At 39.1% G+C, this 25,559-nt stretch overlaps 1 protein-coding gene across 1 annotated transcript; it reads right to left on the bottom strand.

Annotated features, from left to right (window-relative positions):
* Positions 1-23,533: 23,533 nt before the first annotated feature.
* Positions 23,534-24,114, bottom strand: LOC138891229 (uncharacterized mitochondrial protein AtMg00810-like). The gene is made up of 2 exons (XM_070174428.1): positions 23,825-24,114; positions 23,534-23,714 (listed from the first exon to the last, which is right to left on the bottom strand). Exons 1-2 carry the CDS (start codon positions 24,112-24,114, stop codon positions 23,534-23,536), a joined length of 471 nt encoding a protein of 156 aa, XP_070030529.1.
* Between the last annotated feature and the right edge of the window lie 1,445 nt (positions 24,115-25,559).

The raw sequence follows: 25,559 nt of genomic DNA, 5'->3' as shown, positions 1-25,559 counted from the left end.
GTATGGGTCATTGTGGACAGGCTGAGTAAGTCACCACATTTCATTCCTATGGCAATTACCTACTATTCAGAGCGGTTGGCTGAGATTTACGTCCGTGAGATCGTCCGCCTTCACGGTGTGTCCGTGTCTTCCTTTTTCGATCGAGGTACACAGTTACCTCGTACTTCTGGAGGGTGGTACAATGTGAGTTGGGTACGCAAGTGGAGTTGAGCACAACATTTCATCCCTAGATGAACAGACAATCCGAGCGCACTATTCAGATATTAGAGGATATGCTTCGCGCTTGTGTTATAGATTTCAGGGGTTCTTGGGATCAGTTCTTGCTACTTGTGGAGTTTGCCTACAACAACAGCTACAAGTTGAGCATTCAGATGGATCCCTATGAGGCATTATATGGGAGGCAATACTGATCACTAGTTGGATGGTTCAAGCCGGGAGAGACTTGGTTGTTGGGTACAGATTTGGTACAAGGATACTTTGGATAAGGTCAAGATCATTCAGGATCAACTTCGCATAGCTCAGTCTAGACAGAAGAGTTATGTCGACTTTAGAGTTCGTGATGTTGCATTCATGGTCAGGGAGAGGGTGTTGCTCCGGGTTTCACCCATGAAGGGTGTGATGAGGTTCGAAAAGAAGGGCAAGTTGAGCCCTAGGTATATCGGACCCTTTAAGATTCTTCAAAGAGTGGGTGAGGTGGCCTACTAGCTCGCATTGCCACCTAGTTTGTCAGCATTTCATCCAGTATTCCATGTGTCCATGCTCCGGAAGTATCATGACGATCCGTCCAATGTGTTAGATTTTAGTTCAGTCCAATTGGATAAAGATTTGACATATGAGGAGGAGCCTGTGGCTATTCTAGCCCGGCAGGTCCGACAGTTAAGATCTAAGAGTTATCCTTCAGTTCGAGTGCAGTGGAGTAGTCAGCTGGTCGAAGCGGTCAGTTGGGAGTCCGAGTCGGAGATGCGGAGTAGATATCCCCACCTTTTCACCAATCCAGGTACTTTTATATGTCCGTTCGACATGAACATTTGTTTTAGAGGTGGAGAATGTGATGACCCGATAGGTCATCCAGAGTTTTAGACCTTAATTCTATATTTCGAAACCTCAAATAGCACCTTTTAGCCTTCTTCGACTTGCATGTGCAGTCTGTGCCTTTATCCATGTGAAAAATTGACTAAAATGTGAATTCATGCCTTAACAACCCATTTGAGTTGACTTCGGTCAACGAAGCAAATGGACCCAGATCCGTATTTTGACGGTCCAATTGGGTTCGTATCGTGATTTGGGACTTGAACAAATACTCAGTATCAAATTCGAAAGTCCCTAGCTCAAGTTACCGTATTTTGTCGAAAAATTAAAGTTTAAAGGTTTAAAGACTTTATAAATTTGATTAATGTTTGAATTTATTGATACCGGGTCCGTATTTTGGTTCCGGAACTTAGTATAGGTCCATTACGATATTTATGACTTGCCTGCAAAATTTGGTACAAAACGGAAGTGATTTGATGTGATTCGGGCGTATGGTTGTTAAAATGAAAGTTCTTAAGTTTTATTGAAAATTTCATTCGTTTTGGTGTCCTATTTGTTGTTCTAGGCGTTATTTTGGAGTTTTGATCACGCGAGCGAGTTCGTATGAGGTTTTTGGACTTGTGTGCATATATGATTTGGAGCCCTGAGGGCTCAGGTGAGTTTCGGATAGCAAACAAACCATTTGAACTTAGAAAATTTCTAATTTGTGGAGCTTTTGTTGTATCTGGTGTCATGTGCTTCGCGATTGCGAAGGGGAGTTTGGGACAGGGGAGGATTTTCTTCATCACGAATACGATAGTTGGGTCTCGAACGCGGAGTGTTGGGAGTTTTATCCTTCGCGAACGTGACCAGCTTCTCGCGAACGCATAGGGGCATGGGCCTGGGAAAGGGAAATGGTCGTTACTCTTTGCGAATGCGGCAGTAGGATCGCGAACGTGGGAGCAGGTGGGTGCAAGCCTTTGCAAACGCAGCAGCGAAGTCCTGGCCCAGTGATTTAAATGTTTAAAAACGGTATTTCTCCTTTTTTTCATAAACTCTCCATTAGAGCTCGGCCTCGAGGCGATTTTGAAGGGAAAACTCAACAACAATTCATAGGTTTGTGCACTTTAATTTATTCTCTTCCATTTCTAACATCACCCATTAATTTCTAGCCCTAATCTTTGTTCTTCCATGGTAGAAAACTAGGGATTTAGGAAGAATTGAGGGGTTTTGCAAATTAGGGATTTAGACCTCAATTTGAGGTCGAATTTCGAAACTAATTATATAATCGGGCTCAGGGGTGAATGGGTAAATGGGTTTTGGTCCAAACCTCGGGTTTTGACCAAGTGGGCCCGGGGTTAACTTTTTTTGACTTTTTGAAAAAAGTGTGAATATCCTATCTTTATGTATTGTAATTAATTTTCTTAGCATTATTTAATGTCAACGAGTCGATTGTGGTTAAATATGAGTGGTTTGGAGGCAGATTCTAGAGGAAAAGCCCCGGTAGAGCTCTGAGTTGAATACGGAGTGAGGTAGGTGTCGTGGTTAACTTTGACTTAAGGGATTAGGATTTGTTTGCCTATCTGTTGCATGTCTAAATGTTGGGTGTAATATATTTGTGAGGTAAGGAGTACTTGTGCATTGTTGTTAGGCTAAAGCATGCGGGCATGACTTGTTTCTTGTGATTTATTTCCTTCTTTGATTATGATATTTATGCTTAGACTAGTTTATTACTTAAACGATCGTTCTTTCCGCATTAGTGAACTATTTGTGATAGTATAATATTATTGGAAGTTGAGGTTCGATATTGTGGGACCGTTGTTGACGTAAGGTTATTCTTGATTATTCTATCTCCCAAATGTTATATATATTCATTGCTTTATGGTGAGGGAGAGAGTGTTAAAGCACGAAGGGTGATGTCGTGCCGTATTTATCGTTTCATGATGAAATTGAGAGCAAAAGCACGAAGGATAATGCTGCACCGTATTTATTATTTGATGGAGAGATTGAGAGTAAAAGCATGAAGGGTGTCGTGCCATTATTATTGTTTTATGATGAGGTTGAGAGCAAAAGCACGATGGGTGATGTCGTGCAGTCTTTATTCATTATGTTTATCCGTTTTTATTGGTTGAAGGTATATTGACTGATTCATGTTGTCATTTCTTGTTGTAGTTACTGTATCTTCTAACCCCCTTTTGCATGTTCCCTCCCAATAGTGCATGGTGAAACTTTATTTGTTGTTATATTGTACGTATATTTTCGTTTGTACAGGATTAATTACGTGGATGTCCTGTCATAGCCTAGTTACTACCTCGTCGAGGTTAGGCTCTGCACTTACGGAGTATAATGAGTCGGTTGTACTCATACTACACTCTTCACTTCTTGTACAGATTTTGGTACTGGTCCTAGCTGTCTATGAGTTGCATATGCTCGGATTAGCTTATTTAGAGACTCGAGGTAGATCTACTTGCGTCCGCAGACCTTGAACTCCCTTTCCTCTTTCCCTATATAATGTTCATTTATTCGAGGTAGTTGTATTTATTTCAGACTTTATTTATAGAACTTCTAGAAGCTCGTACACTTGTGATCCAAATCTGGGTTGTACTTAAATATTATGTATTATTATGCCACTTAGTACTTAGTTTTAGTTTCATTTCCGCTTAATTGGTTTTACCTACTTGAATTGATTAAAATTGGTTTAAAGATTATCTAACGTTGGCTTTCCTAACAAGTGAAATGTTAGGCGTCATCACGATCTCGAAGATGGGAATTCCGAATCATGACATAATTCACATGTACTTTAAACAATGTTTAACTAAAAATCTGGAATGCAAAATCAGAAAAGGTCATTTAAAATATATCAATCCATGGGTTAGACAAATTTAAGGGGACCCTGATTACCGAAGTTTTTGGAAAATAGCCTGACGTCAGATTTTAAAGTACACTAGAACTTCAACAAGTTATGGTAATTGTCAGGATTTTGTTCCAAATTTAATGATCACCAAAATTTACAACCACAATGCTGGAAAAAATCTGATGATTGTTAGGATTACCACAAATCTTGACGGATCACCATAATTTTTCAGCATTATGGTTGAATTTTGGTGCTTCAAAATTCTGGTTCGAAGGCCATTTTTCCAAAAAATTCTTAGCAAGGTCAACGTTTAGACGGTAATACAGAAAAGGTCCATTTAGTGCAGTATTTGGAAGTTTAGGCTGTATTTGGGCCTTATCACTTGGGCTAGCGTTTCAAGTAGTCCAATTGACAACCAAGGGCATTAGGGGGAAATTCAAAAATAGCCAAATTTATAGCTGGTCGTTTAAAAATAGCCCAGTTTCGAAAGTAATTGAAATTTAGCCACTTTTCATGTAAAGATAAATCTGAGCGAAAACACTGTTCAAAACCCGAAAAATACGCCAGTATATTATAATGGAGTTCCAGCATAAGTATGCTTGAACTCCAACATATTATACTGGAGTTCCAGGATAAGTATGTTGGAACTCCATCATAATATGATGGAGTTCCAGCATAAGTACACTAGAACTCCAGCATAATATACTGGAGTTCCAGCAAGTATAATTGTCCAGTATAATATATTGGAGTTTGGAGCACCGGTGCTCCTGTCTCCAGTATATTATACTGGAGTCAGCAAAGTATACCGGACCAGCATAATATGCTGGAGTTCATACACATGTGCACCGAACTCCAGTATATTATGCTGGACCGGTCTCTGTTGCAGCAAAATAGTGGCTATTTTTCATTGACTTCGTAAACGCTTGCTATTTTTGAATGACCAGTCCGAAAACTGGTTATACCGTGCTATTTTTATAGGGCATTAAGGAAAGCTCCAATGCTTCAGGAGAATTTCTATTAAGGGTATTACACTTTTAGCCCGCGCCAAAAAACTTTTTTTATTTGGTGCCGAAAAAGTATATAAAATTTATATAATTTTTGTATATAGCATATAATATATATACAAAAAATATACAAATATTATATATTTTTTCGATTATTATTTTTACAACGGCTATACAATGCTATTTTTCCTTTCTATTAAGCACAACAGCAAAATCAGAGAAGATAGCAACTCGCCAAGGAAAAGTGAGAATAACTTTTAGGAATTTCAACGATTTCATCTTTAAGAAGGAAACGAAGGAAATATTTCTTTTATCTTAGTTCAATTATAATCTTGAAATATTAAGCAGACTTAAATTTAAACTTACTTTTTTAAGAATTTGAGGTATATATACTGTTGGTAAATTCTACATAGAAAGCATTGCTATCAATAAATGTAAGAAACAAATTGTGGCCCCCATATTAAACTTTACTTCAAAAAACAAATTTTGTTCTTCATCCTACTGTTGATTGTTTCTTATTTTCAAGACCTCTATGAGAAGGACTTTCCTCAACTAATTAGCCTTGAAACAATTTAAGTTGTTACCATTAAAGTATAGAATACGTTATATTGTATAATTACTATATGATATATATGTATTACACATTGTGTATTATGTATTTATATAAAGTATAATTGTTAAAGCTGATGACTCCTCATGTTTCTTGAAGATGATTTTCTCTAACTAAAACGATGTTGTGGTGATGAATTGATTGTAGGAAAATATTCCTATCGTATGAAATGTTCCTACGATAAGTATATCAAATTGTGGGGAATAAAATTGAAAGAACAAAAGAATCCTAAAATGTAGAACCTAGTTTAATGGAGGATGCAATATATTTTTATGGAGGATGCCTCCTGGTGATGAGATAATATTATCATGGTAACCTAAAGCATTTTTTTTAATAATCTTTAATTAACAAAAAAGAGAATTTTAAGGGACTAACTATGGATAGGACTAATTATGGATACGTTTCGAAATTAGATTCCTTTTTTATAGGTACTTTGCCGTATTTTAGGGTATTGTTTTATACATTTATTATATTTATGTTGTAGAATATGTTATTATTTTAATTGTTGTAAATTCTGAATTTTTTTATGAATTCATACGTAAACATGAAAATTTCCCTTATGCGCAAAAGTAAAATCAGAGAAGATAGCAACTCGCCAAGGAAAAATGAAAATAACTTTTAGGAATTTCAACGTTTTCATTTCTAGGAAGAAAAACAAAGGAAACATATATTTTATTTTAATTCAATAATAATCTCGAAAAATTAAGCAGACTTAAATCATGACTTGCGGAACAATTCTTTTTTAAGGTTTTTGAGGTATATATTTATGTTCTAAATTCTACAGAGAAATCATTGCTATCAATAAATCTAAGAAAACAAGTTGTGGTCCCTATCTCAAACTATTACCTCAAAAATTAAATTTTGTTTTTCATTTTACTGTTGATTGTTTCTTGTTTCAAGAACACTATGAGAAGCACTTTTCTCAACTAATTGGCCTTGAAACTATTTAGGTAGTTACCATTCAAGTATAGAATATGTTATACTTGAACTCTAATAACCATCAATAGTTTGTTATGATTTGGCTCCAATCAAATATGGACACAAACAAAAGATGTCACACAAATAGACATTGGGCTAAGAAAAAGCAATTGGGACAGGCCTTTACAGAGGTTAATCTGGGATCCAAGTTAAGGGCGTCGTTAAATAGTAGGGATTTTTACCTTCCTATATCATATATGAAACCTTATTGCCCTCAATGTTTAAGGTTTGTGTTTATTACATTTCAGCATACCAAATTACCATTTATATACCATAATTAATTTAGAGGTATAATTAATTGACAGTTTCTTACTCCTTAATTAAAGGTGTTCATATATCTCACGTTTCTCTCTCCCCTTAATTACTAAGATCTGACCAGCCCGTTTTCCCCCTCCCATTTCTTTCTCTTCTCCGTCAAAATCAAATGCCCCTATTGAAAGAACTGGATCCCAATACAGAGGATTAATTCCACCTGTGAAAATCAGAGGGAATGGAACCACGAATCCTACCAGATGCTCATCAATATTCAATAAAACTTCCCTGTACAATCTGTGGCCTCTCCGGGTAGTCAAACTATTATTCTCTATGTACGAATCAGGCAGATTTGAGTACCAAAATTCGTCATACCAGTGAGATGATACGTAAATTTCAATAACAGCTTTGCGTGTGTTACTCGGAATAATAACTCTCTGTCCATGCGACTCCGATTCGTACAGAATTCGGAACAAAAATCCTTCACTCCAATTTCCTGATATTATTTGAGCTTTTCGATCGTTGTTTCTGCGGATGGAAATATCACGATCCAATTGCCGGAGTCGGAAAAGTTCAATGTACCAATCCAATAAACGGTGACGATTTTTGTAGATGAAGAGCAAATTTTATTGTCAATATTTTTTCCACATAAGATTGTAGTTTAATTGTAGTATAAATGTAGTAAATTTGTAGAAATTGTAGAAAAATTGTAGATAAAAATTGTAGACTGTTTTTTGCAGAAGATTTTGTAGAAGCTTTAGTCGTTTTGGATTTGTGAAAACAGAAAACAATGCATTTACAATCAAAATACAAATAATCTACAATGTATCTACAAGATATCTACAAACTGGATACATTGAATTTTAATATCCCAATTCTCATTTCAATTGTAGCATAATTGACATTTTCGACATAATTGTAGAAGATTTATAGAAGTTTTAGTCTTCACAATCTACAATTTATCTACAATTGATCTACAATTCTACAATTTATCTACAATTTATGGAAATATGTCTTCTTCTTCTTCTTCTTCTTCTTCTTCTTCTTCTTCTTCTTCTTCTTCTTCTTCTTCTTCTTCTTCTTCTTCTTCTTCTTCTTCCGAGATTCAATCTGAAATTCAGTCAAAATCAAAGTCTAATCTTCACCAAAACCCCTCAAAATTGAGATATAAACTCCTAAACATATTCCGAATTATTTACAACAACACCCAATCCAAACAAATAATGATTTTTGAAAACCCAAATTTGAATTCAAAGCTTTCAAGCTTTTTAATGGCTATCAATGGTGGAAAATATATGGAAGAACAGATTTTTTCAACTTTGAGTTGTTGAAACTCGAAAATTTGAATTGTTCGTTCTTTTTTTTCTCGAGAATTTGAATTTTAGTTCTGGAGAAAAATACGCAGATGAGAAATCTTCTTTCCCTTTTTAAAAATTGAATTTAATGTAGAATCAATTAACACCAAGATTCTCCCCTTAATTTTAGCGCGTTTTTAGGGAATATTCTGTCCTTTTAATGCCTAATAGTCGAATGGTATATAAATTGTAGTTAAAGTGTGGATTGGGCGGATAATTAACAAACTATGCACATTTAGAGTAATAAGGTTCCATATATGGTATAGTTAGAAAAAAATCCCTAAATGGTATGGGGTATCGTTGTTAGTAGGCGATTGTGAATTATGTGCCAAGGCAACTCTCTGTTTCTCATGCCCGTTCCTTCTAGCATCTTATCTTCTTCTTCGCTCTATCTTCTCATCTCCTTCTTCAGCCTATATATCTGTAGTTGTTACTTTCAGCATATCTGCATTTTTTTTTTTTTTGCACTTTAGTCAATTGAGTCGTTGCATTTACTTTCAGAGATTGTAATTGAACTCCAGCTTTATTAATATAGTTGAGTACTTTGGTTACTGTTCCATTGGAATCTGAGTTCGTTCCAATTACAGTCCATTTGATAATCGTTTATTATAATTGTTATGATTTTGAATTTTGGAGGTATAGAATTACGTTCAAAACCATTATAGTAAGTAGGGGTGTTCATAAAATTCTGAAAATCCGAACCAAACCGAAAACCAAATCAAACCGACTAAAAAAATTGATACTTTTTGGTTTGGTTTGGTTTTGGTTTTGAAATTTAAAAACCGATCAAATTTGGTTTGGTTTTGGTTTTAATTAAAAAAATCGAACCAAACTGAATATAGGAGTAGCTATTTTTAAATTTATTATTACACCTATATATATATGTATATTTTTATACAAAGTTTTAAAAATTTTATACTAAATATTAATCGTTTGCACTTTTAGTACAGTTCTTTTCCTTTATATTCTAGTTTAGTTGGTAGTTTTCTTTTGTTAAGTGTAAGAATCTATTTCATGTTAAAAATAATATATTTTTAATTGAGTCCTTAAATTATTCATCACTATTTGATTCAATTATCATCAATATATCTTGGTAAATAATAGATTTCTCAAAGGGCAATTGATTTGATAGTGTTAAGTTGAAAATGTGGTCACCGAAATGTGTGTTTGGTAGTGTATGTCTTATATTTAAGAAAAAATCGACAAATAATCGAAAAAATCGAAAAACCGACATAAACCGAATAGAGAAAAAAACGACTTAATTGGTTTGGTTTAGTTCTAATTTTTGGAAAACCGACTTACTTGGTTTGATTTTTTTTTAGAGAAAAATCGATCCAAACCGAACCATGAACACCCCTAATAGTAAGACTAATTTACAATCTTAAATTACTTACCAAAGGATATTTATCTGGAATTTTTCTTCTCTCTTGAATTCATCTCTGAATATGTTACCGAAAATGAACTTGACGCCGCTACCATTTGTTTTTGTATTTTTTTTTTTTTTCTAATTGAAGCGTCGGTAATTTTTGTCCCTATTTCTTAAAATTTTAGTAATGAGAATATCCTAAATTATCAACTCATTTGTCAGGCAAAGTCTTACGAAATATTTCCTATTCGCTTTCAATTACTATTAAAAAGTGATTTGTAAACTTTATTATGACTTTTCCTCATTGGTTATTCACATATTTGATTGTCGAAAAGTGTATTAATGATTGTACTAATTTTTCATGACACATTATTAAATCCTAGATCTGCATTGGCACTATTATATTGTTGTCACGACCCGGAATTCCCATTCTCGAGAGTCGTGATGACGTCTACTCGTAAAAGCTAGGCAAGCCATGAACTTAGAAATCATTAACTCCTTTATTTTAAAACTTCTTACCAATTATATTAACAAGGAAATAAATAGTTAAATAACAACGGAATATGAAATTTAGCGGAAGTCTTAAGTAAATAGGAAACGAAAATGTCTCAAAGACCACCACGTGCCTCTAACCAGAACCTGGTGTCACAACATCCACGGACTACTAAGAGTACTAAATACAACCGTTTGAAAGAAATATAGCGTTGTTTGTCTCGAATACATGAGATAACAGAATATGAAATAAGATAGAGGAGACGCCGGGCCTACGGACGCCTGCAAGGCTACCTCGGTGGACTGAAGGCTGGCTCCCGAGCTATTGGTGCTGACCAAAGGCTACTCCGATATCTGCATAGAGTGCAAAGTGTAGTATCAGCACAACCGACCTCATGTGCTGGTAAGTGCCTAGCCTAACCCCGCCGAGGTAGTGACGAGGCTAGGACCAGACTCCAGATAAACCTATGCAATTATATAATATACAACGGAAATATAAACAGGTAATAACAGTTTAAAAGGGAGGGGGAAACATGCTTCGGGGAAACATATCAATTCTATCAGAAACTTAATAAAGTATGAAAGAACACTCGATGTCTACAATAAATATGATAACAATACTGTTGTGGCGCGCAACCCGATCCCTTATCATTTAACATTGTTGCGGCGTGCAACCCGATCCACATATATAACTGTTGCGGCGTGCAACCCGATCCAATATAATATCTGTTGCGGCGTACAACCCGATCCACGTATATAACTGTTGCGACGTGCAATCCGATTCAATATAATATCTGTTGCAGCGTGCAATCCGATCCACATATATAACTATTGCGGCGTGCAACCCGATCCAATATAATATCTGTTGCGACGTGCAACCCGATCCACATATATAACTGTTACGGCGTGCAACCCGATCCATTATATACAGTCAACAATAATCATAATTAACCGTCCCGGCAAGGGAGAAATAGCCATAACCAAACCTGTTCCAACATCTAACTATCTCTATTACAACTCAACTAGTTTCAACATCTAACTAACTCAGCTATAACTAAACTTGTTACAATACCTAACATGAAGAATCATCAACTTAAGCGTTCGTAATATCAATTCAGAACACAATGCAAGGGAACCTCAACTCAACAATAGCTCGACAAGGGGGCAACATAATGATCTCTTCTCTTTCTCACTTTTACTTCACAATTCACTGCACAACTCGAGCCAATGCTCTAAGGTTTCGATTATCACTTATACTTTCACAATTCGTTGTACAATTTGAGCCAACGCTCCTCAATGTACATAGGTCACAATTCTTTCCACAATTTTACACAATAAATAAAAATCTTCACCAAGGCATGAATAATACAACGAGATCATGAAAATCACAAGATAAGACTCACGATTATGTTTGACACCAACGTATAGATACTCGTCACCATGCCTATACGTCGTACTCAACAAGAAGCAAATAGCAAATAGGACACAACTCCTAATCCCTCAAGCTAAGGTTAGACCAAACACTTACCTCGATGCCACAAACATAACTCAAGCTTCAATTATAGCTTTACCCCTCGATTTCTCTGCCAATTTGCTTGTATCTAGTCACAAGTTACGTAATTACATCAATAAACGCTAAATGAATCAATTTGAATGCATGAAAATAAGTTTTCCAAAGTTTTACCCAAAAAGTCAAAATTGCCCCCGGGCCCATATGGTCAAAACTCGAGGTTCGAACCAAAACCCGATTACCCATTCCCCACGAGCCAAAATATGCAATTTGTTTTAAAATCGAACCTCAAATCGAGGTCCAAATCCCCAATTTCTAAAAAACCTAGGTTCTACCCAAAACACCCAATTTCTCCCATGAAAATCATTGATTTGAAGTTGAAATCATGTTAAAAGATGTTAATGATTGATGAAAACTAGTTAAAAATGACTTACAATTGATTTGGAGAAGAAAGGTTGTTTGAGAAAATCGCCTCTTATGTTTTAGGGTTTTGAAAAGTGAAAAATAACTGGAAAGTCCGTTTAAATATAATCATCTCAGGCCCTCTCCGCGGACCGCGTAAAAAGTACTGCGGCCGCGGAGCTCCACCGCAGACCGCATAAAAAGGACTGCGGCCGCGGAGCTCCACCGCGGACCGCAAGAAATTGAGCGCGGCCGCGAAGGCTTGGCCTTGCTCACCGCGGACCGCACAATTCCCACCGCGGTTGCGGAGCCCCCACCACGGCTGCGGAGCTTCCACCGCGGACCGCGAAGCCTGGCTTCAGAGACCTGCAACTTCTCTGAATCTGCAATTTTTTTTCCTAAGTGTAAAAACATCCCGAAACTCACCCGAGCCCTCGGGGCTCCAAACTAAATGTCATACTAACTCAAAAACATCATATGGACTTACTCGTGTAATCAAATCATCAAAATAACCTCATGAACATCAAATTAAATCTCGAGATCGATGAAATTTTCTCTAAACTTCTTTAAACATAAATTTTGCAACTTAAGTCCGAATCACGTCACATGACATCTGTTTTTCACCAAATTTCACAGAAATATCTTAAATCATATATAAGACCTGTACCGGGTGTCAGAACCAAAATACGGGCCCAATACCATCATGTTCTAATCAAATTTCATTTCAAATTTCTTTAAACAGTTTCAGAAAATAATTTTCTTTGAAAATTCATTTCTCGGGCTCGGGACCTCGGAATTCGATTCCGGGCATACGCCTAAGTCCCATATTTTCCTACGGACCCTCAGGGACCGTCAAATCACGAGTCCAGGTCCGTTTACCCAAAACGTTGACCGAAGTCAAATTAGCTCATTTTATAATCAAAACTTATCATTTTTCACAGATTATCGTATTTAAGCTTTCCGGCTACGCGCCCGGACTGCACACGCAAATCGAGGTGACTCTAAATAAGGTTTTCAAGGCCTCGGAACATGAAAGTTTCGTTTTAAAACAAGTGTTGACCTTTTGGGTCATCATATTCTCCACCTCTAAAACAACCGTTTGTCCTCGAACGGACAGAAGAAGGAAGTACCTGAGTCGGGGAAAAGTTCGGGATAACGGTTCCGCATATCGGACTCAGACTCCCAGGTCGATGACTCATGAGGCTGACCTCTCCACTGAACACGAACATAAGGAAAACTTTTCGACCTCAACTGATGAACCTGCCGGTCTAGAATAGCTACCGGCTCCTCCTCATAAGGCAAGTCCTTGTCCAACTGGACAGTGCTGAAATCTAACACGTGTGATGGATCGCCGTGATATTTTCGAAGCATGGACACATGAAACACTGGATGCACGGCTGATAAGCTCTGCGGCAATGCAAGTCTATAGGCCACCTCTCCCACTCGATCAAGAATTTCAAACGGACCAATGAACCTAGGGCTAAGCTTGCCCTTCTTCCCAAATCTCATCACACCCTTCATAGGCGACACTCGGAGCAACACCCGCTCACCAACCATAAAAGCCACATCTCGAACCTTGCGGTCTGCATAACTCTTTTGCTTGGACTGAGCTGTACGAAGCCTATCCTGAATAATCCTAACCTTGTCCAAGGCCTCCTGAACCAGATTCGTACCCAATAACCGAGCCTCCCCCAGTTCAAACCATCCAACCGGAGATCGACACCGCCTACCATATAAAGCCTCATAAGGAGCCATCTGGATACTCAACTGGTAGTTGTTGTTGTAGGAAAACTCTGCTAAAGGCAAGAACTGATCCCACGAACCTCCAAAATCAATGACACAAGCTCGGAGCATATCCTCCAAAATCTAAATAGTCCACTCGGACTGCCCGTCCGTCTAAGGATGAAATGCTATACTCAACTCAACCTGGGTGCCCAACTCTCGTTGAACTGCTCTCCAGAAACGCGAGGTGAACTGCGTACCTCGGTCCGAAATGATAGATATATGCACACCATGAAGACGAACAATCTCCCGCATATAGATCTCAGCTAACCTCTCGGATGAACAGGAGACTACCACAGAAATGAAATGCGCTGACTTGGTCAGCCTATCAACAATGACCCATACTGCGTCAAACTTTCTCCGAGTCTGCGGGAGTCCAACAACGAAATCTATAGTGATCCGCTCCCATTTCCACTAGGGAAGCTCAATCTTCTGAAATAAACCACCAGGCCTCTGATGCTCGTACTTAACCTTCTGACAATTTAAACACTAAGCTACATATGCAATGATATCCTTCTTCATTCTTCGCCACCAGTAATGCTGCCGCAAATCCTGATACATCTTCGTGGCGCCCGGATGAATAGAGTATCAGGAGCTATGGGCCTCATCTAAAATCAACTCTCGTAGCCCATCCACATTTGGCACACACACTCGACCCTGCAATCTCAAAACTTCATCATCATCTAGGGTAACCTGCTTGGCACCCCCGCGCTGCACCGTGTCTATAAGGACGCACAAATATGGATCATCATACTGCCGATCACGGATATGCTCCAATAAAGAAGAACGAGCGACCGTGCAAGATAATACCCAACTAGGCTCAGAAGTATCCAACCTCAGGAACCAATTGTCCAAGGCCTGAACATCCAAAGCAAGCGGCCTCTCACCGACGAGAATATAAGCAAGACTGCCCATACTAGCTGACTTCCTACTCAAGGCATCGGCCACCACATTGGCCTTTCCCAGGTGATATAAGATAGTGATATCATAATCCTTCAACAACTCCAACCACCTCCTCTGCCTCAAATTCAGCTCCTTTTGCTTGAACAAATATTGAAGACTCTTGTGATCCGTGTACACCTCACATGACACGCCATACAGATAATGCCTCCAAATCTTCAATGCGTGAACTATGGTTGCCTACTCTAAATCAAGAATTGGATAGTTCTTCTCATGAATCTTCAACTGCCGCAAAGCATAGGCAATGACCTTGCCATCCTGCATCAACACTACACCAAGCCCAACACGAGAAGCATCACAATAAACTGTATAAGGCCCTGAACCTGTGGGCAAAACCAATATCGGTGCCGTAGTTAGAGCTGTCTTGAGCTTATGAAAGCTTACCTTACACTCGTCCGACAATCTGAATTGGGCACCCTTCTGGGTCAACCTGGTCATTGGGGCTGCGATAGATGAAAATCCCTCCACGAACCGGCGATGGTAATCTGCCAATCCCAAGAAACTCCGAATCTTTGTAGCTGATGCTGGTCTAGGCCAGTTCTTGACTGCCTCAATCTTCTTTGAATTCACCTGAATACCCTCTGCTAATACAATATGACCCAAGAATGCAACTGAACTCAACCAGAACTCACACTTCGAGAATTTAGCATATAACTGACTATTCCTCAAGGTCTGAAGAACCACTCTAAGATGATACTCGTGCTCCTCTCGGCTACGGGAATATATCAAAATATCATCAATAAAGACTATCACGAACGAATCCAAATAAGGTCTGAACACCCGGTTCGTCAAATCCATAAAAGTTGTTGGGGCATTTGTCAACCCGAACGACATAACCAAGAACTCATAATGTCGTACCGAGTGCGGAAAGTTGTCTTAGGGACATCGGATGCCCTAATCCTCAACTGATGGTAGCCAGGTCTCAAATCAATCTTTGAAAACACCTTGGCACCCTGAAGCTGATCAAACAAATCATCAATCCTCGGCAATGGATACTTATTCTTGATTGTAACCTTGTTCAACTGCCGGCAATCAATACACATTCACATCGATCCGTCCTTCTTCTAAACAAACAACACCGACACACCCCAAGGCGAAACACTGGGCCTAATGAAGCCCTTCTCAAGCAAGTCTTGAAACTGCTCCTTCAACTCTTTCAACTCAGGCGGGGCCATATGATACGGCGGGATAGAAATGGGCTGAGTTCCCGGAGCCAAATCAATGCAAAAATCAATATCCTTGTCGGGTGGCATACCCGGCAAGTCTGAAGGGAATACCTTAGGAAACTCATGAACAACGGGCATAGAATCAATAAAGGGAACCTCAGCACTAGAATCACGAACATATGGCAAATAGGCCAAACACCCCTTCTCGACCATGCGCCGAGCCTTCACGTAAGAGATAACAGTGCGGGTAAAATGACCAGGAGTCCCTTTCCACTCTAAATGAGGCATACCCGGTAAAGCTAAGGTCACAGTCTTGGCGTGACAGTCCAAGATAGCGTGGTAAGGTGATAGCCAGTCTATCCTCAATATGACATCGAAATCGACCATGTCTAAAAGAAATAAATGTACACGAGTCTCAAGACCCCCAATCACCACAATACAAGAACGATGGACTCGATCAACTATAATAGAATCACCCACCGGTATAGACACATAAACGGGAACACTCAATGAATCACTAGGCATAACCAGATACGGTGCAAAATAAGATGACATATACGAGTAGGTGGACCCTGGATCAAATAATACTGAAGCATCTCTATCACAAACCAGAATTGTACCTATAATAACTGCATCTAAAGCCTCAGCCTCGGGCCTGGCAGAAAGAGCATAACATCGGGGATGGGCCCCACCACCTTGGGCTCCACCTCTAGGACGGCCTGTAGCTGGCTGGCCTCCATCTCTAGCGGCCTGAGCTCCACCTCTAAATCCTCTACCTCCACCTCTAGCACATCTACCCCCACCCCTAGCTGGTTGGGCGGTCTATGGAACACCTGGTGCCTGGACCATAGCACGGGAACCCTGCTGCTACGACTGAGTACCCACCAACCTCGGACAAGTCCTCCTGATATGACCATACTCACCACACTCAAAACACCCACCTGAGTGTTGTGGCTGAGGAAAATGAGACTGACTCTGGCGACCCGAATGACCACCTCGAAAACTCTGGAGCTGCGGTGCACTAATAGGAGCTGGTAGTGCACTGTAGGACTGCCGATCGGAATACCGCATTTGTGGTCCACGGCTACCTGAAGCACCGTGAGAGACATAAAGAGCTGACTGAAAGGGCCTATAAGGACGACCTCTACCATATGAATCCCTGCCTCCAGACGAGGCACCACTGAATCTACCTGAATGATGGGGCCTCTTATCCGACCCATGACCACTTTCCTGCGACAGGACCATCTCCATTCTACGGGCTACATTGGCCGCCTCTTGAAAAATGATCTCACTCCCAGCCTCCCTAGTCATATTAAGGCGAATTAGCTGAATAAGACCATCAAAAAACCACCTTATCCTCTCTCTCTCGGTAGGAAGTATGACAAGAGCATGGCGAGCTAAGTCGATGAACCTGGTCTCATACTGGGTAACCGTCATGGAACCCTGCTTGAGGCGCTCAAACTGCTTCCAATAAGCCTCTCGCTGAGTAATGGGGAGAAACTTCTCCAGAAATAGTTGTGTGAACTGCTCCCAAGTCAAGGCTGGTGATCCGGCTGGTCTAGCTAAGTAATAATCCATCCACCAAGTCTTGGCAGATCCAAACAGGCGAAATGTAGCAAAATCGACCCCATTGGTCTCGACAATACCCATGTTCCTGAGAACCTCGTGGCAGCTGTCTAGATAATCCTGGGGATCCTCAGTAGATGCTCTGCTGAAAGTGGAAGTGAAGAGCTTGGTGAACCTATCCAGCCTCCATAAAGCGTCGGCAGACAGAACCACTCCATCACCGGTCTAAGCTACCACACCCGAATGAACTGCTCCAACTGGCTGAACTCCTGGAGTCTGAATCTGAGGAGCTACCTGCTCTGGAGTGCGAGTAGAAGGAGTCAAGGCCCCTCCTCCAGCATGAGAGACGGCTGGTGCTATAGGAAGCAAACTTGCTCGGGTGACACTCTCCATGAGGCCCACTAATTGTACAAGAGCATCTTGAAGGACTAGAGTAGCAATAAACCCTTCTGGGACCTGAGCTGGGCCCACCAGAGCTGTTGGGGTCGGAACCTCGTCATAAAAGTCAACTTGAGGCTCCGTTACTGGGGCTGCTGCTCGGGGTTGAGCGCTACCCCTACCTCGGCCTCTAGCACGGCCTCGGCCTCACCCTCTGCCCCTCATGGGAGCTACTGCTGGGGGCTCGGGCGGTTAAGCGGTAGATTAGGAAGCACGTGTTCTCGTCATCTACGAAAGAACAGAGTAGAAGTTCAATTAGCATCGAGAAAAAGAACTGCACGATGAGAAAGAACAAATGTAAGGTTTTCCTAATTCTGTAGCCTCTGGGGATAAATATAGATGTCTCTGTATCGACTCAGACTCTATTGAGCTTGTCTGTGAATTGTGAGACCTATATAACTTAGAGCTCTGATACCAACTTGTCACGACCCGGATTTTCCACCATCGGGGGTCGTGAAGGCGCCTACTCATAGAAGCTAGGCAAGCCATGAACTTAGAAATCATTAACTCCTTTATTTTAAAACTTCTTACCAATTATATTAACAAGGAAATAAATAGTTATATAACAACGAAATATGAAATTTAGCGGAAGTCTTGAGTAAATAGGAAACAAAAATGTCTCAAAGACCATCACGTGCCTCTAACCAGAACCTGGTGTCACAACATCCACGGACTACTAAGAGTACTAAATACAACCGTTTGAAAGAAATATAGCGTTGTTTGTCTCGAATACATGAGATAACAGAATATGAAATAAGATAGAGGAGACGCCGGGCCTGCGGACGCCTGTAAGGCTACCTCGGTGGACTGAAGGCTGGCTCCCGAGCTACTGGTGCTGACCAAAGGCTACTCCGATATCTGCATAGAGTGCAGAGTGTAGTATCAGCACAACCGACCCCATGTGTTGGTAAGTGCCTGGCCTAACCCCGCCGAGGTAGTGACGAGGCTAGGACCAGACTCCAGATAAACATGTGCAGTTATATAATATACAACGGAAATATAAACAGGTAATAATAGTTTAAATGGGAGGGGGAAACATGCTTCGGGAAAACATACCAATTCTATCAGAAACTTAATAAAGTATAAAAGAACACACGATGTCTACAATCAATACGATAACAATTCTATTGCGGCGCGCAACCCGATCCCTTATCATTTAACATTGTTGCGGCGTGCAACCCGATCCACATATATAACTATTGTGACGTGCAACCCAATTCAATATAATATCTGTTGCGGCGTGCAACCCGATCCACGTATATAACTGTTGTGGCGTGCAACCCGATCCAATATAATATCTGTTGCGGCGTGCAACCCGATCCACATATATAACTGTTGCGACGTGCAACCCGATCCAATATAATATCTGTTGCGGCGTGCAACCCGATCCACATATATAACTGTTGCGGCGTGCAACCCAATCCATTATATACAGTCAACAATAATCATAATTAACCGTCCCGGCAAGGGAGAAACAGCCATAACCAAAGTTGTTCCAACATCTAACTATCTCCACTATAACTCAACTAGTTTCAACATCTAACTACCTCAGCTATAACTAAACTGGTTACAACACCTAACACGAAGAATCATCAACTTTAGCTGGTTACAACACCTAACACAAAGAATCATCAACTTAAGCGTCTGTAATATCAATTCAGAACACAATGCAAAGGAACCTCAACTCCACAATAGCCCAACAAGGGGGAAACATAATGATCTCTTTTCTTTCTCACTTTTACTTCACAATTTACTGCACAACTCGAGCCAATGCTCTAACGTTTCGATTATCACTTATACTTTCACAATTCGTTATACAACTGGAGCCAACGCTCCTCAATGTTCATAGGTCACAATTCTTTCCACAACTTTACACAATAAATAAAAATCTTCACCAAGGCATGAATAATACAATGAGATCATGAAAATCACAAGATAAGACTCACGGTCATGTTTGACACCAACGTATAGATACTCGTCACCATGCCTATATGTCGTACTCGACAAGAAGCAAATAGTAAATAGGACACAACTCCTAATCCCTCAAGCTAAGGTTAGACCAAACACTTACCTCGATGCCACGAACACAACTCAAGCTTCAATTATAGCTTTACCCCTCGATTCCTCCGCCAATTCACTCGTATCTAGTCACAAGTTACTTAATTACATCAATAAACGCTAAATGAATCAATTTGAATGCATGAAAATGAGTTTTCCAAACTTTTACCCAAAAAATCAAAATTGCCCCAGGGCCCGCGTGGTCAAAATTTGAGGTTCGAACCAAAACACCCAATTTCTCCCATGAAAATTATTGATTTTAAGTTGAAATCATGTTAAAAGATGTTAAAGATTGAAGAAAACTAGTTAAAAATGACTTACAATTGATTTGGAGAAGAAAGGTTGTTTGAAATAATCGCCTCTTATGTTTTAGGGTTTTGAAAAGTGAAAAATAATTGGAAAGTCCGTTTAAATATACTCCTCTCAGGCCCACTCCGCGAACCGCATAAAAAGGACTGCGGCCGCGGAGCTCCATCGCGGACCGCATAAAAAGGACTGCGGCCGCGGAGCTCCACCGCAGACCGCAAGAAATGGAGCGCGACCGCGAAGGCTTGGCCTTGCTCACCGCGGACCGCACAATTCTCACTGCGGTCGCGGAGCCCCCATCACGGCCGCGAAGCTTCCAACGCGGACCGCGAAGCTTGGCTTCAGAGACCTGCAACTTCTCTGAATCTGCAATTTTTTTTCCTAAGTGTAAAACATCCCGAAACTCACCCGAGCCCTCGGGGCTCCAAACCAAATGTAATACTAACTCAAAAACATCATATGGACTTACTCGTGTAATTAAATCATCAAAATAACCTCATGAACATCAAATTAAATCTCGAGATCGATGAAATTTTCTCTAAACTTTTTTAAACATAAATTTTGCAACTTAAGTCCGAATCACGTCACATGACATCCGTTTTTCACCAAATTCTACAGAAATGTCTTAAATAATATATAAGACCTGTATCGGGCGCCAAAACAAAAATACGAGCCCGATACCATCATGTTCTAATCAAATTTTATTTCAAATTTCTTTAAACAGTTTCAGAAAATAATTTCCTTTGAAAATTCATTTCTCGGGCTCGGGACCTCGGAATTCGATTCCGGGCATATGCCCAAGTCCCATATTTTCCTACGGACCCTCCAGGATCATCAAATCACGGGTTCGGATCTGTTTACCCAAAACGTTGACCGAGGTCAAATTAGCTCATTTTATAATCAATACTTATCATATTTCACACTATCGTATTTAAGCTTTCCAGCTATGCGTCCGGACTGCGCACACAAATCAAGGTGACTCTAAATAAGGTTTTCAAGACCTCGGAACACTAAAGTTTCATTTTAAAACAAGTGATAACCTTTTGGGTCATCACAATTGTTCCAATAAATAACTCTTCTGTGGAGTTCAATAATATTGTCTAATTCATATGGTGAGAGTCTTACCTTTATTTTGTCCTCTCCATTCACTCATATTTATTTTGAAATATCGAGTGTATCTTAATTACTTTATTCTTGTAACTATCTTAATTCTGATTAACTCCTGAATACTCCACTAATAAAATTAAAAAGGAAAAATCAAGATGGAGATAGTTATAAACTTTATTTAGTTTTCTTTTCTTGATTGAATATCCCAAAAGCTCAACTACTTCACCTATATTAAATAATTTAATTACATCAATGTTTATCTAATTTCGTAGAATTAGAATAAATAACAAGGGGGATATTTACGTCGCTAAGGAATAGGTTGGACTAAAGTTGAAAATATGAAAGCCCAAGGTTGACTCCAAAGCCAATAATTCAACTTTAATTCACAAATTCAAGTGTAAATGCAAGTAATTAACCATGAATAAAAAGTTTTATTTGGAAAGACATATCATATACGTATTTATTAGTTTGATGCACTACTGACTGTACATAAATATTCAAAAGACACATATCATACACCATTGAGGTCTCTGAATTTTATTTTCTAACAGTTTTCTATATTATAATTTAATATCAATATTAGTTTTTTCATCAAATCTATCTCCACTAAAACAAATTTGAATATATCTGCAATGTCACATCTTAGATCTGCATCATTCGAACTTCATTATTACTTTTAAGAAACTTACATGCAAAGGTAATTTATTTATTACCCACAATATTACTTTTAAACAGCCTAACAAAAACTTACTTTCCATAAAAATTGAAGGAAAAACAACAAAATATCCTACGTGTCACTGTCCCCTAGAGGCCAGAGGTCTATATAAACAGATATTCATATGTTTTTATGATAATCAAATAAAAAAAATAACTCTACATACAAACATGGAGGGAAATTCTTCTAAAGGAAAGTTGGCCATGCAAAAAACCGAAGAAGCGAAGTCTTTAGATAGGGTACTTAACCTAAATGGTCATTTTCCTACTTCGATTTTCCCTAATGATTATTATAATAATATGTTACCATGTTATTCTCCTCCTTTATATTATCCTCAGCCATTTTTTGCACCAACAAATGTTAACTCAAATCCAAGAGGAAGATTAAAGAAGGAAGAAAGAGTAATTATTGAGCTTGAGTGTCTTGACAACAGTGTTTTGGAGGAGCTTCTTGGTGTAGAAAATTCAAAGATGAAAAAAACCCAAGGTTAAGTTTAGTAAACTTTAATCATATCTCAGTTTCTTTTATTTTCATTTTCAAATAGTATATTCTACTTCTATTTTAGAAGAAAATTATTTTTTCGTAATATATAATGTAAATTCTGACTTGTTTGGGACGAAGGCATAATTGTTATTATAATAATGTATTCTTCAGTTTGGGGTCATCAACCATCATCCAAATGTTCATTGTTGGTACCAAAACTGTTTAATTAATATTTTAATCTCTTGAAGCTAAATAAATGGAGCATTTCTTTTGAGGTTTGCTTTAGATTTTGATTTTATCCTTCTTGAGAGATTTGCCCTTTCGTTTTCCGTACACTGATGAACACTTTTATTCTTCTTTTTTCACCCATAAAGTGACGATTAACCAAAAATGAGTATAAACATCCTAGATGACGTAGTCGAGAGTGTTAGATGGAATAAATATAAATATTGTTTTCAAAAGTCTAAGCGGTTAGATAGGAGAAATATGTACCTCAACATGATAGCAAAATAGAACAAAATCTTGAATTTGAGTCTCAGCGCCACATAATTTTTACGAACACTTTTGGATAATAATGAAGATTTGAGAGAGTTTCAGGCAGGATGAAAATGATGAATTGAACAAGAAGGTTCTAGAGATTATTCTCTATTTGAGAGAAATCTGAATTGTATTATGATAAAATCTGAAGAGTATAATGAGCTAATCCTGTATATATACACTCTACAATTAGTACCTAATCTATAGCTATTTCATCAACTACACTGACCAATCCTATAATTAGTTATAACTAACTAAATGCCTTCTTAACCGACTTAATCTACTCTCACATGACTGGCACATGACCATTCCTTTCTTCAACACCCCCCCCAATCTAGATGGTGCAAATAGGTTGAGCACCCCTAGCTTGCTCATTAGGTAATCATGTTGTGATCTTCCTAGAGCTTTTGTAAATAAGTCTGCTCTTGATCTCTTGACATCACATATCTTGTTTTAATAACTCCTTGCTGAATCTTTTCTCTGATGAAATGCAAGTCTATTTCTATATGTTTTGTTCGTTCATGGAATATAGGATTCGCAGCAATTTGAATTGTTGCTTTGCTATCATAGTGTAGCTCCACTAGCTATTCAACCTCTGCACCCAATTCTTTGCACAACCCTGTTAACCATAGGATTTCTGAGACTGTAGTAGTCATGCTCCTATATTTAGCTTCTGCTGAGCTTCTTGATATCGTGCATTGCTTCTTTGACTTCCAAGATACCAAGGAGTTTCTCAGCTTCATTATATACCCTGTTACAAATCTTCTGGACAATAGACATGATGCCCAGTCAGCATCACAGAATGCTGTGAGTTTTGGGAATTGCTTTGAGTTCATCAGCAAACCCAGGCCTGGAGCCCCTTTTATATATCATACAACTCGTATGCAGCCTCCACATGTGACTTCTTTGGGCAATGCATGAACTGACTTAGCACATGCACTGCATAGCAAATGTCTGGCCTTGTCATAGTGAGGTACAACAGCTTCCCAACTAGTCTCTGGTATGGCCCTGCATATGGCAGCTTCTCATCATCTTTCAGATCCAAGTATTGATCATATTCTACAGTGGTGAACCTCTGATTGCATTCCATTGGGGTGTCCACTGGCTTTGATCCTGCCAGTCCAAGATCAGTGATCAATTTCATTGCAAACTTTCGTTGATTCATCAATATTCATTCTCTTGATCTTGCTGCCTCAATTCCAAGAAAGAATTTTAGCTCCCCTAAAGTCGTTGATCTTAAAATTGCCCTGCAATATAGACTTTTCTTATGAAATCAGGCAATGATTATTCCCAGTTATAAGGAGATCATCCACATATACTAAGATAATTACTAGTGTAACGACCAGACCGGTCGTTTTGAGCTTTTGCACTTTGATCGCCAGTTCTCGAGCATGACTTTCCCCATGTGACTTATTATGACTGATGTAAATTGTTGGTTTTGGTTTTCATGGAAATCGAAATGAGTTTGAAAGAACAGTTCTCAATTGTAGCTTGAAATTGGAAAGGTTTGACCAAGATTTGACTTATTTGTATATGAGCTCGGATCAGAATTGTTATGATTTGGTTAGCTCTGTTGGGTGATTTGTGACTTTAGAAGCGTGATCGAAATTGGTTTTAGAGGTTCGGAGTAGAGTTAGGCTTGAATTGGCGAAGTCGATATTTTGGCGGTTTCCGGTTGGTAGGTGAGATTTAGATCCAGGGGTCAAAATGGAATTCCGAGAGTTGAAGTAGCTTCATTATGTCATTTGAGATGTGTGCACAAAATTTCAGGTCATTCGGATGTGGTTTGGTTGGGTTTTTGATCGAAAGCGTATTTTGGAAGTTTTTGGGCTTAGGCTTGAAATCGATGAGTTTTGGGTAATTTGATATTGTTTGAGGTGTTTTGATGATTGGAACAAGTTCGAATGAGGTTTTAGGATGTATTGGTGACTTTTGAGGTCCCGGAGGCCTCGGGTGAGTTTCAGATGGTCAATCGGACCATTTTTGGAGTTGAGAAATTGCAGAAAATCAGTACAGCAGTCGTAGGTATTTTGGTCTTCGCGTTCGCGAAGGGAAGCTCGCGTTCACGAAGGGCTGGGATCTGGAAGCTATGCATTCGCAAGGGTCTAGGCCACGTTCGCTAAGGGTTCATAAGGCTGTCCATCGCATTCGCGATATGGTTTTCGCTTTGGCGGAGGTATAAGAGGAAATGTATCGCGTTCGTGACCGGTGTGTCGCGTTCGCATAGAGTAAAAAGTGGTCAACGCGAATTTGAGCATCGCGATCGCGATGTGTTGACCGCGATCGCGAAGAAGGAAGGGTCAGACCTGGGCAGAATATTTTAAATCACTTCATCCGAGATTTTGGGGCTCATTTCTCCCATTGTTGATCATTTTGAGAGTTTTTTGAAGGAAATTAAAGAGGGATTTAAGGGGAATCGATTGGAGGTAAGATTTTTGAACTTAAAACTCTTTTCTGTTGTGAAATCTACCTAGAAAACCATGGAACTTAAGCTAAAAATGGAAGAACTAGGGCTTGGGATTTTTGGACTTTTGAATTTAGATTTGAAGGACCATTTGAGGTCGGATTTGAGAACTTTTGATATGTATGAACTCGTGGGGAGATAATGAA

Source organism: Nicotiana sylvestris, chromosome 1 (genome assembly GCF_000393655.2).
Source record: "Nicotiana sylvestris chromosome 1, ASM39365v2, whole genome shotgun sequence".
NCBI lineage: Eukaryota > Viridiplantae > Streptophyta > Magnoliopsida > Solanales > Solanaceae > Nicotiana > Nicotiana sylvestris.
This window is presented reverse-complemented; position numbering and strand designations above follow the sequence as displayed.